The 17,086-nt window shown below is 65.0% G+C and overlaps 7 protein-coding genes across 7 annotated transcripts in view; 5 read left to right on the top strand and 2 right to left on the bottom strand.

The window, feature by feature from the left end:
• EMIHUDRAFT_430456 (NDUFA5/B13 subunit of NADH:ubiquinone oxidoreductase) overlaps nucleotides 1-276 on the top strand; it is a gene marked incomplete at both ends in the record, with an annotated part of 3,112 nt that extends 2,836 nt beyond the window's left edge. Inside the window, one exon of the mRNA XM_005774994.1 lies at nucleotides 1-276. Coding sequence (XP_005775051.1) covers nucleotides 1-275 — 275 coding nt within the window.
• A 410-nt stretch (nucleotides 277-686) lies between these two features.
• Nucleotides 687-1,173, top strand: EMIHUDRAFT_240034 (hypothetical protein; the record flags this gene model as incomplete). The annotated part of the gene is made up of 2 exons (XM_005774995.1): nucleotides 687-998; nucleotides 1,078-1,173. 2 exons carry the CDS (start codon nucleotides 687-689, stop codon nucleotides 1,171-1,173), a joined length of 408 nt encoding a protein of 135 aa, XP_005775052.1.
• Nucleotides 1,174-1,297: 124 nt separating this feature from the next.
• EMIHUDRAFT_240035 (hypothetical protein) lies at nucleotides 1,298-2,095 on the top strand (the record flags this gene model as incomplete). The annotated part of the gene is made up of 1 exon (XM_005774996.1): nucleotides 1,298-2,095. The coding sequence occupies one exon, from the start codon at nucleotides 1,298-1,300 to the stop codon at nucleotides 2,093-2,095; it is 798 nt and encodes a 265-aa protein (XP_005775053.1).
• A 100-nt stretch (nucleotides 2,096-2,195) lies between these two features.
• On the bottom strand, nucleotides 2,196-4,190 carry EMIHUDRAFT_240036 (hypothetical protein; the record flags this gene model as incomplete). The annotated part of the gene is made up of 1 exon (XM_005774997.1): nucleotides 2,196-4,190. One exon carries the CDS (start codon nucleotides 4,188-4,190, stop codon nucleotides 2,196-2,198), a length of 1,995 nt encoding a protein of 664 aa, XP_005775054.1.
• Nucleotides 4,191-4,864: 674 nt separating this feature from the next.
• On the top strand, nucleotides 4,865-5,914 carry EMIHUDRAFT_116616 (hypothetical protein; the record flags this gene model as incomplete). Its single annotated transcript, XM_005774998.1, has 1 exon — nucleotides 4,865-5,914. One exon carries the CDS (start codon nucleotides 4,865-4,867, stop codon nucleotides 5,912-5,914), a length of 1,050 nt encoding a protein of 349 aa, XP_005775055.1.
• Nucleotides 5,915-7,657: 1,743 nt separating this feature from the next.
• On the top strand, nucleotides 7,658-9,257 carry EMIHUDRAFT_458106 (hypothetical protein; the record flags this gene model as incomplete). The annotated part of the gene is made up of 1 exon (XM_005774999.1): nucleotides 7,658-9,257. The coding sequence occupies one exon, from the start codon at nucleotides 7,658-7,660 to the stop codon at nucleotides 9,095-9,097; it is 1,440 nt and encodes a 479-aa protein (XP_005775056.1). The 3' UTR covers nucleotides 9,098-9,257.
• A 3,907-nt stretch (nucleotides 9,258-13,164) lies between these two features.
• Nucleotides 13,165-15,466, bottom strand: EMIHUDRAFT_240041 (hypothetical protein; the record flags this gene model as incomplete). Its single annotated transcript, XM_005775000.1, has 6 exons — nucleotides 13,165-13,209; nucleotides 13,460-13,704; nucleotides 14,089-14,429; nucleotides 14,754-14,986; nucleotides 15,158-15,208; nucleotides 15,284-15,466. 6 exons carry the CDS (start codon nucleotides 15,464-15,466, stop codon nucleotides 13,165-13,167), a joined length of 1,098 nt encoding a protein of 365 aa, XP_005775057.1.
• Between the last annotated feature and the right edge of the window lie 1,620 nt (nucleotides 15,467-17,086).

Raw genomic sequence — 17,086 nt, forward strand, 5'->3', positions numbered from 1 at the left:
AGAGAGAGAGAGAGAGAGAGAGAGAGAGAGAGAGGGAGAGGGGAGGGGGGAGAGGGAGAGGGAGAGAGGGAGAGAGGGAGGGAGGCCACACGGACCTCACCACAGACCTCCACCCGGATGGTGCGCCGTGCATGCGCCTGTGCAACGCGCCACGTCGCCACGCTGCGGCCCGCGCGCGACCGCCTATTCTGCCGGGTGTTGATCTCACACTCGCCTCGCGCGGCCACGGGAGAGAGTCGGTCGCGCCAGCTATTTCGTTGCACGTTGGAGACTGCTCGAATTGTTCATAGAGAATATTCAAGAGAACAAGTAGGTGCGGTGGTGTGTGTGTGTTGCGACTGCGACAACCGGTACCGGACAAAAAACGAACGCGCTCTCAAAAACGACCGCATATATGTCTTATGTGTGTAGGGGAAGGAAGGTGAAGTCCTGAAGAACCGAGTCAGGCTCGGACTGGACACCAACGCGGTACATGGGGTATGGGTGGACGCGAGAGAGAAGACGAACTCGCGGCTATCTAACACTCGGGAAAAAGAAATTGCCTGCCGCGCGATAAAAGGCACGATTGCTGACACGCCCTAGCGGCTCACACGCCCATGCACCATGGGCTGCGGCGAGAGCAAACCGGACGAGCTGGAAGAGGAGCAGAGAGAGCAGCTCGCGCAGCCGCACAGGAGAGGCAGCTGATGCCGGAGAAGCAGCTGACGTCGGAGAAGCAGCCGGTCAGCAAGCAAGATTTTGACGACGATGCCGAGGATGAGGAGAAGGGCTATGCTGCCAGCAAGCCAGCATCTCCCTCCGCCGCTGACCGCAAGGGCATCCCGCTGCTGGCGGCCCTCGACGACCCTCTGGTCGCCGTCCTCCGCTCGGGCGCCATCAAGCTGCTCCGCGCCGAATTCCTGCGCGCCGACGGCTCCGAGGCGATGCTGCCCGAGCTCCTCCGCCGGCAAGAGCTGGAGCGGATGGAGGAGGAGCGGGGCATGCAAATATTTGATCGAGTAATTTGGCGACACGATCTGGAGAACGGACATTAGTGACGAATGTCGAGGTGTGCGGGTTGGTGCTGCCTTCGTCCAGCCAAAAGCCTTGCGCACGATGGCCTGCCTTTGGAGGAATGCGCGTGGCGAGCAAAAACTTTGGAATCAAGCGCCTTCGCTGCCTCCGATCCCGTGAGCATGCCCGGGACTTTGGCCGCCAGCGGCACCACCAGATAGTATGGCTCTGGCATTGGCCCGCATGGTGCATGCAGTAAGAGCATTTGCATCTTCGAGCGAGGCCCCCAAAAGGTGGCAGCATCATGGAACATTGGGTAGCTGTTACGGAGGCGAAGAAGGAGCTCGAGGCTGGGCTCGCTCTGTGCGAGCAGGTCAAGGCAGAGCAGATTGACGAGTTGGACCTCACGCTGGAGGGCGAGCCTTGCCCCGACCAGGTAGCAGTCCGTGCAGCTGCCGACCCGCCGGTGGCCTATGAGGAGTACCGTGCCGCGATCGCTCTGCAGCGGTGCGCGTTGGTGAAGGCTGAGGCGGTGACACGCTCGGCGCTCGGCCGCGCGTACTTCAGCATGGGCCTCACGACTGTCGCCGTGTTGCAGCTTGAGCGCGCAGTGGCCTTGCGTCGCGAGAGCCTCAAGCTGCGCAGCGTCATCGGCACGCGCGAGCCCAATCACGTGTCGTGCCTCGCCGAGGCACACCGTCAGATCGCCTCGACGCTGATCAACTTTGGCGGCGTGCGAGCCGCCGTTTCGGAGTACTACCGCGCCGGCGGAGAGAAGGCGGCGCAGACGCGCGCGGTGTTGGGGGAGGCGCTGACATTTGCACGCATGAGCGGCGACATTGGTGCCGAACAAGGCGCCCTCACGCAGTTGGTCAGCTTCCAAGATCCGAGTGCACCAGCGGACGCCGCGACGGCTCTCAAGGATCTGCTCGCGCGCACCGGCCGCGACGTCGACCCGTGCTGCATCGTGTGCTATGAAGAGCTCGGCGACACCAGCCTGCACGCGCTCAACTGCGGGCACGTGATGCACAAGGAGTGCGTAGAAAACTGGCGACAGCATTCAAACTGGTGCCCGCAGTGTAAAAGGGGAATGTCCGGATAGCGTGTACTGCCTTCTCTTTCGTGTTTGTCTTTTTAGTTTTTACTGAACAGTAAAGAGCTGGAGTACACGATACACTCGCGATGCGTACTTCACCGCGAGCTCAGCGCGCCCCCGCACAAGCTTCTGCGCTTTCGAGCTGGTCGCCGAGTGGATCCACGCGACGGAGCTCTGTGCGGAGAGCGCGCGCATCCGCGAGTCCGGGGATCTTCGAGGCGTCATAGACGTCAAGCGGCATGCGCGACACCTCAGCCACGTACCGCGGTCCGTGGACGGCGAGCACACGGCTGAGCGCGCCGCTCGCGAGGCTGCCAGTCACGTTTGCAATCTCGAGCAGCGTGTGCTCGTAAGCGGTGCCGTTTGGGCCCCACACTAGCGCGGGCCAAGCGTCGCGTAAGTTGGCGAGCAAAGAAGGCCTAGCGCCCTCATAGCACGCGAGGAAGGCTGGCAGGTTGGCGAGCTTCGCGAGCCGCGCGCGGTCGTGCGCCGAATCTTGAAATAGCAGCATCAGGCGCTCGTGCCGCCACACGCGGAAGAGTGGCGGTGCAACCCTCATGTTCGTCCACAGCGGCACACAGCCGCGCAACACAGAGGAGGTGAGGCGCATATCAAAGCCTACGCCGCCCGCGACGAGGCAATACTTGCTGCGAGCCTGCGCGTCCCACGGTACGGCGCGGGACAAGCTAGGAGCGATGAGCATTCGCGGCTTGCCGTGCCAATATCGGTAAAACCACTGGCGCATGCCGCCAGAGTAGCAGCCACTGCATGCGCGCCGATCCCTCGCTTGCGCGGCCAGCAGCGTCTGCAGGCTGTCGGTGCACGTGCGGTTGCACTGCGGCCCCTCGCCACCCACTTTACCAACAAAGAAGACGTCGTACAGATCCTTGGACTGCGCGTCGAAGACCGTGGACGTGGCTGCGGCTGCGCGGTTGGGCAGAGGCTGTGGCGCCGCTAGCTTGGACCGTGTCGTCGAGTGCGGCATCGGCAGCTCCTCCGGAGGCAGCGCGTGAAAGTCGTCAATTCCCATCGAGGCGGTCGGGTCGTTTGGTGGCACGCACACGTCGCGCCGCGGATCGAAGGCACCATTTGGCGGGCGGTGCGTGTCGGCAGGCGGTCGTGGGCAATGTGGCTGCGACGGCGCGCGCGGCACGTCGCTCGGGAGCGTGGTGAGGAGCACCACCCAGTCAAAGCTTCGTCCCGCCCAGCGCTCGGCTGTTGCGACGTCCATGCTGAGCCCACTGTCGATGGCGAGGAGCATCCTCGCGCCCGCGTCGACGAGGACTCCGGAATAGACATCCCTGGCGAGGTGAGCGTAAAAGTAGGACTGCGCCCAGTAGACGGCGCGCTTGTCGAGCAGCGCACCGCTGCCAAAGTTGACCACACCACGGCGCACCGCCGCATGCCGTCCCGCCTGCTCGTACAGCGCGGCGGCGGGCACACTCTCGAGCAGTTGAATGCGCAGCTCAGCATCAAGCGGATGTCGGCGCGCCTCCAGCCGTGTCCGCCTGCGGCAGTTTGCGCCAATCGTACCGGCGTCACACTCACAAAAGTGGCCGCGGCACGTGCCTCTGCCCGAGCAGTTGGTGATGCAGTTGGTGGTGCTCACGTGCGTCTCCTCCGACAACAATTGCATTCGCGTGCGGGTGGACACCGGCTCGTCCAGGCTAGCGCGCAGCCGTTCCGTGAAATTGGCACCGACCTCGCTATACATTGCACCCTGCGCGCACTGCGGCAGAGCGCGGAGTGCAATTCGCTGAGAAAAGCTGGTGCCGCTTGCGGTAGAGATGAGCTCATGAATGCGCTCGATGTACGATGCGCATGCCGCAAGGCAGGCGCACGTGATCTGTCGCTCGTCGAGCAATGCGAGCAGATCGCAGGTCCACGACGCGCTGTGCCAACCAAAGCGGAACGTCCGCACTGATATTGTCTTCGCAACATTGCCTTGAGCATGCAAAACAGCATCAGCTGCTTGCCGTTCTGCCGAACACGAAGCGAGGGCATCGATGTCGCAGCGCGCGCCTTCGTAGCCATATGCACATGCGCAGCTGCTGCTGCCGTCGGGCCGCGCGAAGGCGTGGCCGTGGCCGCAAGCGACCATCTTTTCAGCGGCCGATCAACGCGTGTGTGTGGCGGGCCCAACCCAAGCAGGACGTTTGTTTGGGACGCGTACTGTCCACTATGAAAGTGTGAACAGGTGGGAGCAGCAGCTTCTGACCACGGCGCCGCAGGCGCCTGTTGATAGGTCCAGGTGATAGCCCTGGATGGGCAATGCATACGCCTCACTGGGCCTTAGATCGCCCGACCGCGTCCCGGTGCTCTGCCGTCGGATTTGTGACTCCGCCGCACCGCGCCGCGGCCGGGGGCCCTCCGGAGGCCGACCGAGGATGGCCGTGGCGGACCGGGACGAGCTCTGGGAGGTTCAGTGTCAGTGTATATATTGTAGAAACTGATCATGTCCACAATATCTCTCAGTCTAGCTAAGCCTGGGAAGGCGATGCCGGGGCCGTACAGCAGCTTGATGGTGCTTCGCCGGCGTGCGTCCCGGAGCGGTCCCGGACGGGCGGTCCGGGGGAGGAAATCGAGGATCAGCGCCGACGGCGCTCTGATTCGACTTTTAACTTCAAACAAAGACAGTGGCACGCGCCACAGCGCGGTGCGTGCCACTGTCAGGAGCGGATCCGTCAGTTAGTCGTGTTCACGCCGGGATCCTGATAATCACAACTTAGGCCTGGTAGTATCACAACCGCCCCCCAACCAAGGCTCCTCCTTTTCATGCAGTCATCGTTGCTGGACACCGAGCCGTCTGACACCGGCCTCGACGAGGCCAGCCAGCGAAGCCCTGGCGGCTCGACGAGCCTGCTGGCGGGCTCCATCCTGCCTGGCCCTGCGCTGCTGCTCTTCTTGCACCTGCCGAAAACGGGCGGCTCCTCCGCGGTCAGCATCGTAAGCTCGTTGCCTGGTTGGAGGCGGCATTGCCCTCACTGGCATGGCCACCGGTATGGCGGGCTCATTGTGAGCGCGCTGGCTGAGCCGCTCGGCCTCTCCGTCGGCACCAGGCCAGCGAACTCGACCCTCTTCGCTTGGCGACAGAGTCGCGTGCTGGTCGAGTTCCACCTACCTGAAGAGTTTCGCTTGTTCCAGCGCAAATTCCGTCCTCGGCTCGACGCCCTCGCGTCGGTGTACCGCCGCGCTGGCGGCCACTTCTTCGCGGCAACCTTCGTGCGTGAGCCACTCGCGCAGACGCGCTCACACTTTGCGTACTTCCACGTGTATGGGGGGGCCTTTGTGAGGCCGAAGACGCCACCCACCTGGCGGACGAACGCGAGCGCACAGATCGCGGGCTTTGCGCGCTGGCTCGCGAGCGAGCCGGCCGACCCGCAGACCAAGCTGCTCGCACACGGGGCGCCCGCCGCCGCCGGCGGCGGAGACGATGTCGGCACGAGAGCGCAAGCGACGCTCGGCGCACTCGGCGGCGTCGGCATCTCGGAGTCCTTCGAGCGGTCAATGCAGAGCCTCCTCACTCGGATCGGCGTCTTGCCGGCCTGCCACCTCACGCAGCTCAACCTCTCGGCTGCGGTGGCCGCTTGTGCGAACGGCGCGAGGCACCGCCACTTGCTGGCGGACCTACCCGCCGACGTGCGCGCGCTGCTCGGGAACCGAACCCGCGCGGCGAGCGAATACTACGCGCTGCACGCGTCCGCCCGGAATGCGCTGCTCGCATTGCCCGCGGCCCCGGCGGCGCCAGTCCCGGAGGTGACTGCCTCTCCCACCTGCCGCCAAGACGCGTCGCCCTTCCGCGTGGCCACCAAATGCAACTACTGAACGAGCTGTTAGTGTGGGCAAGCAGCTTTGCACCGGCAAAGCCTGCAGCATGGAGGAGGAGGAGGTGCTGTCACTCGGCGGTGCGGCGCCGGTGCGGCGCCGGTGCGGCGGGCGGCGAGGGCTGCTCAGGGCGAAGCCGATGCACGCGCGCGCACCAGGGACGGCGGGGTGGAAGTGCTCGGCCCGGAGGGTGCTGCGCGGCGCCGCATGAGAGCACACAGCCGCGCGCGGCCGACTTGCTTCGAAGTCAATCTGGAAGATCTCGCGCGTGATGATTGCCTTTCCGCGCCACCATGCCAGCCGAGAGGGCGATGGCGACGGCGGGATGATAGCTGCAACATACCTACACTTGGCCGCGCTCATGCGCCGACGAAAACTTTCAGTGTGTGTGGCATCTCATGTCAAGGCGCGCCTCTCCCTCCCACAGCGTCTGTATCGCACTCTGGCCTTACCGACTTCCGCCTCTCCCGCGCCACAGAACTGCCTCCGAGAGGTCCGCTCGAGATGGACAAGCCGCTCGTCCTCGTCCAAGAGAAGCGGACCCGGAAAAGGGCGGCGGGCCGCGCCTGCGCGCTCGGTGTGTATGTAACGAAGGCGCAGATAGACCGCCGGGCCGAGTCAACTCCTTAACGACCAAAAGAAACTGTGACTTCCACACCAGCCTAGTCGCGGGTATATCTTCGAAAGAAGGGCGAGGAGGACGAGCGGCCCGCACAGACCGCGAGCAGACAGCGCCTGCTGGCCATTTCGAGACATTCGCCAAGAACGCTAGCTACATGGGAGGGCTTCGTGAAGGATGGATTGAAAAACATTCGAACAAAGAAGAGGCGACGGGAGGAACCGGCGGAGGACGCAGTGACGTGACACACACACACACACACACACACACACACACACACACACACACACACACACACACACACACACACACACACACACACACACACACACACACACACACACACACACACACACACACACACACACACACACACACACACACACACACCGCTCACCCACGCGCACTGGGCCTTGCACTTTGAATGCCGTGGGGCTCCTGTCGTCAGACGTGGAGACGCGAGGGTTGCCCCCCCTTGCCCCACCACCTCGTGTGTGTGGAGAAGTTTACCTAGTATTGCGAGTGAGTATTCTTGATACGAAACCACGACGACACACACCCCAGTCGACTCGCATCGGTTGCCTCCCCTCTCTCTCGGTCTCGCCGCAGCCTCTCTGCTACGCGCTAGCAGGAGAGCGATAAAATCGACTCCAGCCACCATCCCCGTCATCCAGATAGATCCACCGAGCCTCCTCGCTCCTGTCTGTATGGCGCGCCCGCGGGCGCCACGACAAGCGAGGGATTCAAGTGTGAGCGATGACCGGCATCGGGAGGGTCCGCCTAAGAGGAAGTATGCATGTACTTTGTGCGTGGAGTGTCTTCCCCTTTTGCGCAGCAATACCTTAAACTTTTAGGCCCTCCAAATTCGGGTCGGAGCGTAGCGGAGTGGGCCCCGAGTTTGAAAAAGGGCGACCGACGCTTGCGTCCTAGCTCCAACATCGCCTCCCCGGGGCAGAGGGGCCCCCGGAGGGATGCACAACCGCTCCACGCCACGCCGCTCGCGGCGGTCCTATTCCCAGCTCCGCTGAGGGCCCACGTTTTTGTGCCGCCGAATTTCGACCGACCGACGGCCACCACGGTACCGAGGCTACCGAGGCTACTCTCGTCTGTTCTCCTGCCACACGATGGGCCGCGACGGCGTCCGCGATCGCTACTTTAGCCGGCGTGCTACTTTCACCGAGCTGCTGTGTTACAGCGTGGTTGCGGTCGCCGTCGTCGCCTACAGCGCAGTCGCAATCGCAAGCGAGGTTGGTCTCATCGCGCCGGCTTGCCACCTCCCGCCACGCTCGCAGCCGCTAAAGCATGGCAACCCGGACTTCGACGACGACCCGTGTTACTCCGTGCGCTACTGGTCGCTCCTCGGCTTCACAAAGTGGGAATGCGGCATCTGCGCACGGATCCTCTGCTCCATCGCCATCGGCACCGCCATCGGCTGGGAGCGCGCTGTCCACGGGCACACGGCGACGGGCATGCGCACGATGTCCGTGCTGTGCCTCGGCGCGTGCTGCTTCTCCATCTGCTCCTCCTTCTCCTTCGTCGACGGCCCGATGTCGTGGGACGCCTCCCGCTCCTCCGCGGCCATCCCGACCGGGGTCGGCTTTCTCGGCGGCGCGACGATCTGGAAGGGCAAGACGGCCTCGGGGAGGGAGGAAATACACGGCCTGACCACCGCCATCCTCGTCTGGACGACCGCCGCCATCGGCAATGCGGTCGGCGGCGCGCTCTACGTGCCCGCCATCTTCGCTGCGGCGGCCTCAGTCGTCGTCCTCAACTTTGTGCCTGGCGCGGCCGGCATCGCCGCGGTCGGCCCGCTCTCGGCCGCCTCGCTTGCGAGGGACGACCTGCGGCGCGGCTCGACCGCGAGGATCGTCGCCGGCCACAATACGCTCCTCACCATGCTCGCCATCAACCTGATTGGCTGCAGCGCGTGCGTCTACGCGCTGCTCGCGCTCGCCGCGCCGCACCTCGCCCCCCCGTGCTCCGAGCCCTTGGGCTCGCTCAAGCCGTACTCGAACCCGATCTACGCGGCCGAGTACGACCCGTGCCAGAACGACCGCCACGCCGTCCTCGGCGGGCTGACGACAATGGAGGCCGACGCGTGCGTGCGCCTCACCGTGGCCGTCCTCCTCGGCGCCATCATCGGCCATGAGCGGAGGCGAAGCGAGCGCGGAGTCGGCATCCAGACGATGGCCATCACGTGCCTCGCCTCGGCCCTGTACACTTGGGGCGGCATGTTTTGCGAGGGCACCGGCCCGTCAAAGTGGGACACGTCTCGCGTCGCCGCCGCCGTGGTGTCCGGCGTGAGCTTCATCGGAGGCGCAGTCATCGTCAAGGGGAGCGACAAGAACCCGCACGTCCACGGCCTGACCACCGCCACTTCGGTGTGGCTCTCGGCTGCGCTCGGGCTCATGGCGGGCGGCGCCCTCTACCCGGTCGCATTCTTCGCCGCCTTCACTGCGGTCTTTTACCTGCGCTTTGGCCCCAGCACCCACCAAGGGGGCGGGTCCGAGCCAAACGGCCTGGACGGCCAGCCCAACGGCGGCGCGGATGGGCTCACGTCCTGAACTGAGGGGTGGCCCCGCCTACCGGTAGACCGTAATGAACCTACGACACCAGTCTACCGCGTACCGGTAGACTTGGTAGACCGCGGTAGACATAAAGACTCGTCTACCCCTTTTTCAGCCGCCCGATTTCCATATTCCCCTCGTAGGGGGTGTGGTTTTCGCGGCCGCTTGCCAAATTCTCCTCGTGGTTTTGGTTTCGCGGCCATTGCATGTTCCCCGCAGGATTTTTGGTTTTCGCGGCCCTGTCGTTCTCCAGGCTAGTTCCATTTCAAGATGACACGCTAATCTTGAAAACGCGTCCAACGGAGCTCCGTGTTGCTCCCAGCGCCCTCCCCCGCGCTCCCTGCGGCCATGGCCGATGCTCCTAGTATGAGGGGTCATCTGGCTACCGCGAGCGCGACCCAACTCGTCGACATCGTCCGATGATGGTGCCGCAAAGTCAGCCTTCGGAGGCTATCGTGGGGTCGAGCCGGCAGTAGCCGTGACATGTGGTTCCACCACCCCTCGCAGGCTTTGCCTCTGACCGCCACCGTTCCCAGGCTACCTAATGGGATGGAAAGGAAGGCTGGGCGAGCGTATAGAAGCGTGCTCGACCTCGTCGTGGCAACCTGCACGGCAGCGCTGGTAGGCGCGATGAGCGTCGTGCCACCTGACCCGCAGCGGAGGTGACGACATGAGCAGTCAGCGGCGGCCAGTCTACCGAGGCGTCGTTCGCCCTTCGTGCGCCTTGTCGGTCTCTGCCCGGGTCTCCCTCTCTTTCCGGGCCTCTCATTCCCTGCGAGCGATTTGACACATGACTCATTAGGGCGTCTCTCTGCCGGGCCTCCCCGCTCCAGAGGACCTCCCCATGCACGGCCAGCAAGACGGCGCGTCCACGCCACCACGTGCAAGGGACAACACAACAGGCAACAGCCAGAGCCACACACTCTGTGTCGGTACAACCCCATCCATAGGGTACACAACCATCAACCTTTTGCCGGTAAACACCTAAACAGAGCAACACTCTAAGACTACTGCAGAGCTCACGATCCTCGAACCCCGGACATGACCACACGTGCTGCGTGCGAAACGTTATTCGTGCGAGGGTGATCGGGAACCCACACGGCGATATGAATCAAAAGTGATATGTGTCGCAGCACGCAAAACTAACGGCAGCCACGCAACGCTGCTTCCCACGTGCTCTCGTTCGCGACGCTTCGTCGGCTGCGAGCACTCACGCCACGGCCTGCGCGCCTGCTCATACCACCCCAATGCTCCAATTCGGCCCGCGTCAGATTGAGCCGCACCCAAGCTTCCCGCAGCTGCGTGCAGCTGAGCTGGAGCTCGAATCCGCCCCGCGCGATGTCGGTGCCTGGCCGTGCCGGTGTGAGCCGGCGGTCCTTGCAGAAGAGGGTGAAACAGCGTGAAGCGTTCGCAGCGAACACGGGGTGGTTGCAGCCTTGCAGCTCATAGCGAACCATCACGCGATTCATATGAAAAAATTCCTGCTGCGGACGCACAATCTGCATCTCTTGCTTTTTAGGGAAGGTTCGGAGTAGCGCGAGTGCCAAGATCGCGTGCACGTCGCACTTCCCGAGCAATCGCGAGAGCTTGGCCAGCCCCCGGGCAAAAGCTCGAGCCAGAGACAGCAGCGCGCTGGCTCGCCCAAGGAGCATGCCATCATCCACACGCGGCGCCATATGTTGAGCCCAGTCAGGCCTGCCGCTCGCTGTGCGCACAAACGAAGGTGCAAAACTCGTGACAAACTTCATGACCCCAACGTGAACTAGCGCGCCGTCCCGCAACGACAGGTCCAAACGCGGCACAATCGGTGTGGCCTGGCAAGGACATGCATCGAAGCGAGTGACCAGGACAGCGGTGAATGTGAGACGCCGCGTCAATTCGAAAACTCGCACGAGCCGCAATACGGCCATCCGGCTCCGCCACTGGCTCGAAAAGGCGTGGTGAGCCTCCACTGGGCACAACGACCCGTTAGGCGGCAGTATGAGCGGCTGCGCCTCGAAGATGGCTGCGGCGGGGCGGAGAGCGCTGCGAACCGCCGAATCGTGCGGCGTGCTCCACGCGTGCACAAAAACAGTGATGCGCTCCACCGCGTTCAGCTCGGCATGCTCGAGCAGCACACGCCTCCAGCAGTCGGCGGCGATATTGAACAGGTCGCCGCTGACGCTGCTCATGTTGCCGACTTTCCCGCGGAAGCTGCCTAGCCCGCCAGCGAAGGCGAGAGCGTAGTTGCTGCTGCCCCGCAGGATGCAAGCCACGTCCGCTCGTGATTCGCAGACCCGACCCGTGCGCAAAATAGCGGGCATGCAGCACTGGGGTGCCCCGCCAGGGCGACTGGAGCAGCCGCGTCCGCCGCACAGCCCGCAAGTAGCGTTGCAGCAGACCTGGCGGCTTGGGTGCAGGACGCCGGCCAAGCAGTCGGCGAATCGACGAGAGGAGGCCGTGTGCTCCACGGGCCTGATGGTGAGGTTGAGACGGCGGGAGATGACCAGGCGGTGCGCCTCAGCCGACGGCGAGAAGGACGAAAACATCTCGGGCGCCGGGTCGAGGCTGGGGAGCTCGGTACGTGCGAGTTGGCGCGAGTTGGCGCCGATGCGTTGTTGGGCCGCCAAACTGTCACGCGCAAGTTTGTCTCCTCCGAGGCCGCCAGGCTGCACGAACACCGACCCCGCTCCGCGCACGAGAGTGTGTGGGCAGCCTGCCATTGAATCTCCCCGCCCCCCCGCCGCTGTGGCGTATAGGCTGCCCGCGACGCTGGTTCACCGATCCGAGTGTGAACAGAGTGCCCCTCACCGGGGCGTGGCTGTGGCGTAGGCTGCACGACGCGACGCTGGACGAAGCCATCATGTCCAAGGCGAAGCTCTCCGGCGCCGTCCTCTCGGACGCCAGCCTTAAGCGCGTCAACTGCGGCCAGTGCGAGCTCACCTTTTGTGTGTGTGGAGACGTTTGCCTTACCTTACCTTACCTTTTTTCCCACGACCACCTGAGATCCCAAATCTCAGCCCTGCGGCAATTATGACAGTGCGTTCGAGTCTTCGAGCGTAGGCCAGGCGCCCTCAGCAGGCCCGCCGTCAGCCGCTGCAGCCTCCTCGGCCGTCTTGTCGGCGCCGTCGTCGTGGCAGAGGTCGCAGGCGGGCGAGGCGTCGGCGCTAGCCGGGCAGCATGCGCAGCCCCCGCCGAATGCCTTGAGAGGCGAGCCGGCGCCGGAGAGCGTCGGCCGGACGCCGGGTGGGATGCCGGCTGGCGCACCGCCGCAGCCCTCGTCGAGCTCCATCGCCTCCGGTGCTGCACCCTCCGGGTCCGCCAGCGCCGCATACCGCCCAGAGGCCGCGTGCGGGGGGGGCGGGGGGGCGCCGGGCTCGGTCGACCCGGCGTCGACCCGACCGACTCGCCCGCCTCGCTCGCTCCGCCGGCCCCGCCTGCCTCGACCGCCTCGCGCGCCACCCATAATACAATACGTATTAATACAACAATACAATACAATACGTATAATACACTATACAGCTCAGTCTCGCTCGTATTGTGCAACCCTGGGGGAGCTCCCTCTCTCCCCACCCCGAGGACCTCTGCCCAAGCTGATGGTGCCCAGCCTAGGGGCCGGGGCCTCAGGGGCTGTAGAGCCACACCTAGGAGAGGGGGTAGCTCACACCTTGTGGGCCGCACTGACCCTTCTCCCACCGTGCCCTTGCCCGCCCCTCTGACCGCCTCCCGAGAGGCCCGACTTTGAGGGGCTGGTGAGAGCCCCCACCGTTGCGCCCTCACCTCACGCTGACATATCCTTTGGGAATGCCCATGGGCTCTAGGGACCTGGGGGCAGCTTTGCCCGCGGGTGCCATGCTGGGCTTTGGTAGCAATTCTCTCAGATTCTCCGGAGAGGCCGGAAAAGTGGCTAAGGCGGCCTCCGCTCAAGGAACGTTGGGATTTTCTGGTGACTCAGGAAGCTAAGGTCTGCGCCGAGTAAAAATCGGTTCCGTGTAGGGCCCTGTGTACGTCGTTTGTTTCTTTTTTCGAATGTACGGAAATAAAGAAGAAGAAACGGACACGGGCTGGTACTCGCCCAGTGCCCTCTAAACTCGGGGGACGGCCGCGCGGCGCGCGATAGCCGATACTGCCTGAGCGCTGAGGTGCGGTGCGGGATGGCATGGCTTGAGCGGACAACTGGCCGCAACGGCGGTAGATATATCAGCTAAGTGCCCGCCACCCCCCCTGTGGTGCGTGAAGCGGCCAGGGTGGCGGGAAGTGAGGTGGTTGCGGCCAAAGCGGGGGTGGTGGTCGCGGCATCCACATTTGGTGGAGCTGAGGGACAACATGTGCAGCGGGCTGGGGGGTGCACGGGGCAAATGCAGCGGGGTGCGGCGCCACGCTCCAGCCGCGCTGCACGCCGCTGGCGCTGCCCATGTACGCGCGCGAGCGGAGCCGCGGGTCTTCGGCCGATGCGTATGCGCCGCTCGGCTGCCAGCGCTGCTGGAGCGTGGGCGGCGCAACGGACGAGAGCGAAGGCCGTGCCCAGACCTTCTCCACACCTCCGAGCGGCGAGGCGGCCGCTGCGAGGAGCGACGGGCGGAGGTCCATCTGCGGCCGTGCGGGGTCATACTCCTCGTGCTCGCCTGCAGGGACATGTCCAGGACACGTCCGAGACAGGTCACGAGCCATGTCCGCCGATGTGGCAGGCACGCCTGCGCCAGGAGCAAAGCCCCGCGTGCTGTCGCTCCCGCCGCCGCCGCCGCCGCCAGCGCCGCCGCCGCCGCCGCCGCCAACGGCGTCAACGGCGTCAACGCCGCCAATGCCGCCAACGCCGCCAACGCCGCTGCCGCCAACGCCGCCGCCGCCGCCGCCGCCGCCGCTGCCGCCAATGCCCCCGGCTCCGGATCCCGCCCCCCTCAGACGGACTGCCTTCGTCGGCCCGTTCCGCCGCCGCTCCGCGCGCCACCGCGCCACCGAAGTGTGCGCGTCCTCGCGGGCCCGCCTGGCCGACGCGGACGCGAGCTCACCAATCGGGGGCCAGGTCGACGTGGGGGGGTCGGGCAGCCGCGGCGGCTGGGGCGCGCAAGCCCACGCGCCGCCCCTGCTCCCTCCGTGCCGGCCACTGCTCCCTCCGTTACCATTGCCCCCTCCCAGCGCGGCGGCAGCGGCTGGCGCGGCGGTACCGCCCGGCGCGGCCACGCCGGCTGGCGCGGTGGCAGGGGAAAGCGCGGGTGCCGGTGAGCCATCGGACTGTGCGAGGCTGCTGCCGGCAACCTCGGTGGGCGTGGGGTCGGGCGCGGCGGGAGGGGGATGGAGGCCCGCCGCCGCGGCGCTGAGAAAGTCGAAGCTGCCGAGGAAGTCCGAGGCGCTGAACCCAGACGGCGCTGCTGCTGCTGGAGGTGGTGCTGCCGCCGCCGGTGGTGCTGCCGCCGCCGCCGGTACTGCCGCCGCCGCCGCCGTCGGCACGGGCCGCGCGCCGGCGCGCCGGAAGCGTATCGCATAGTCCTCCCTCGCGGCTTCCGCCTCCGGCTCGCCCCGATGAAACGGCTGCAGCTGGTACCCAGCTGGCTGGTACCCGTCCCATACGCCGCCCCATGTCGGCGGCGGCGGCAGCTGTGGCGGCGGCGGCGAGAGTGGCCGGGGACGCTTCTTTCCCTGAGCGGCGCGGCCCGTCGCGTTGCCCAGGCCGCACCGGTGCGCTTGCATCGCAATCTGAATGCCGTGCGTGCGCGCGCTCTCCGCCTCCCTGCCGACGCCGCCACCCGGCCGCCACCCCATACGCGCCAGCATGCGGAACCCGCGGTTCTCGGCAGTGAGCTCGGGCGCCGCGTTCGCAGCTGCTATCGCAGCCGCGGGCTGCAGCAGCGCCGCCCCGCTGGCCACTGACGGCGCTGCACGCTCCGACGGCGCGGCACGCTCCGCAGCCTCAGCGAGCCGCCGCGCCTTGGATTGCTTGTTGTTGGCCTTGGCTTGCTTGTTGTTTGCCTTGGCTTGCTTGTTGTTTGCCTTGGCTTGCTTGTTGTTTGCCTTGGCTTGCTTGCTTTTTGCGAGCCGCAGCGCCTTGGCCTGCTTCTTGGTCGGCTGGGCGCCGCCGACCACCGCCTCGATCGCCGAGTGCAGCTGCGCCTGCTGCTTGCGCGTCAGCCCCTGCGTACTCGCCTTTGCGGCCCGTTTGGCAGTGGGCAAGGAGAGGTGTGGCAGCCCGGCGCGCGTGGAAACCACCTGTCCATAGTGCATAGTCCACACCTGACCTTCTTGGTTCTTCTGGACGGAGCGGCCATTGTCCAGCTTCCACTGTGTCGAACTGCCGCCGCTCTCGCCCACAATGTTTGCAGCGTCTCCAGCACACATACCGCACTTGTCCACGCGCATCACGATGTGCCGTGCACTGCTGGAGGCGGCCATGATACACGATAGCCAGACTCCTGGCCTTCGCGAGCTCACGCGGGCCACCGAGCAGGAAGGACGGGGCGGCTCGCGGGGCGCAGAACGTAAAATTCTTTTTCAGGGACTTGGCTGTAAATTCTTTTTAAAGAAGGAGCAAGTGGTGTGTGTGACAGGTACTCACGAGCTAAGTGCCTCGCCGCCCTCGCGGGAGTCGCTTAGGCGGCGATGCCAGCCTGTCGCTCAACCAATGTCGCTCCTTCCACCCGTTCGCCGTTCCGCGCTGATTTCAGCAAGTGCTTCATTCGGCCTCCATCGGGCTGCGAGGAACCCGAGGTTGAAGTGAGTGTGCACGTGTTAAGAATATTGTGCGCGCGTCGTGCTGTGGCGCAGTCTCTCTCTTCATATTACAAAAATGCGTGTGAGCGCATTCAAAGCTTCCAGAAAACCACATCAGCAACCCCTTAGGCGGCGGCTCGCCCGGACACCTACTGGCACGGCCCCTGACCGGCGGACCACCCGCCATTGCGGCGCGGTTAGTAGACGCGCTTGACAGTGAACGCCATCATGCGCCAGATAGGCATGCATCAGAGCCGGCCCCAAGGGTCATCGTTTCCAGCACTGCCCCAGCCACCGTTTGAGCCCTGTCCAGCGGCGGCGTTTCCACCCCAGCCGCCGCCGTTTGCAACCGGCGCCGGTGCCGGTGACTCCCAGCCATCACCACCTTCAGCGGCACCCCATCCATCGCTGGACGAGCCTTGGCCGGAGTACGTGTCAGCAGCCTGATCACCGTAACCGCCAGCGTCATCCTGGCCCCAACCAGCGCCGCCGCCGCCGGTGGCCTGGCCCCAGCCGCCGCCGCCGGTATCATCCTGCCCCCAGCTGCCGCCGTCGCCGTCAGCGCTGCCACCGTTCGATCCCGTGCGGTACACGTTCCAGCCGCGCTTGTCCGTAAGGGTGAGCTCGCCGTGGAGCATCTCTCCAACCCCGCCGAGCATGCCTTCTGACGCTGGGCAGCACGCGCACACAGCCCCGTTTGGAGCAGTCGCGCCAAAGGCGAATGTCTCTCGTACCGAGAAGACCTCGCCACAGTCTCCGGTTCGCTGGTACGCCAGCACGAGTGCCTCGCACTCATTGCCCTGCATCGTGCCCATGAGCTTCGACTTCAGCGTCTTCGGGATCGGCGAAGGGCCTGGGCAGCCACCGAGGACCTGGATCCACTTGTCGTGGCCAATCTCGTAGGCGGTCATCGTCGAAGCGGCGATGAGGTGGAACATGGTCACGAATGAGGAGGTCCGTAATAAAGACGGACCTCCTCAAGGCGCCTCTGTGCCTCAGCTGGCACAAAAAGAATTTAGACACGACAACTCTCTCTCACAGCCTGGAATGCGAGGTGGCATGAAGGTCGCTGCAAGAATTGGTGATAAACTGCGGAGAGAGATAGGAAGTGGTAGACGCCCGAGGGTGGGCGACGGCTAACACCACACTTCTCCCCTAAAATCCCTGTGTGGTGGCGGCGTACCGTCCTCCCATCCCTCCCTTGGGTTGCCTGTTTTCTTTCTTTTTTTTTCAGCACACAGGCTCGACACAGGTGCGAACTGGCGCGTGCTAGTACTATCACCGGCACACCACCGGAGCCGC

Source organism: Emiliania huxleyi (assembly GCF_000372725.1).
Source record: "Emiliania huxleyi CCMP1516 unplaced genomic scaffold EMIHUscaffold_301, whole genome shotgun sequence".
Classification (NCBI taxonomy): Eukaryota; Haptophyta; order Isochrysidales; family Noelaerhabdaceae; genus Emiliania; species Emiliania huxleyi.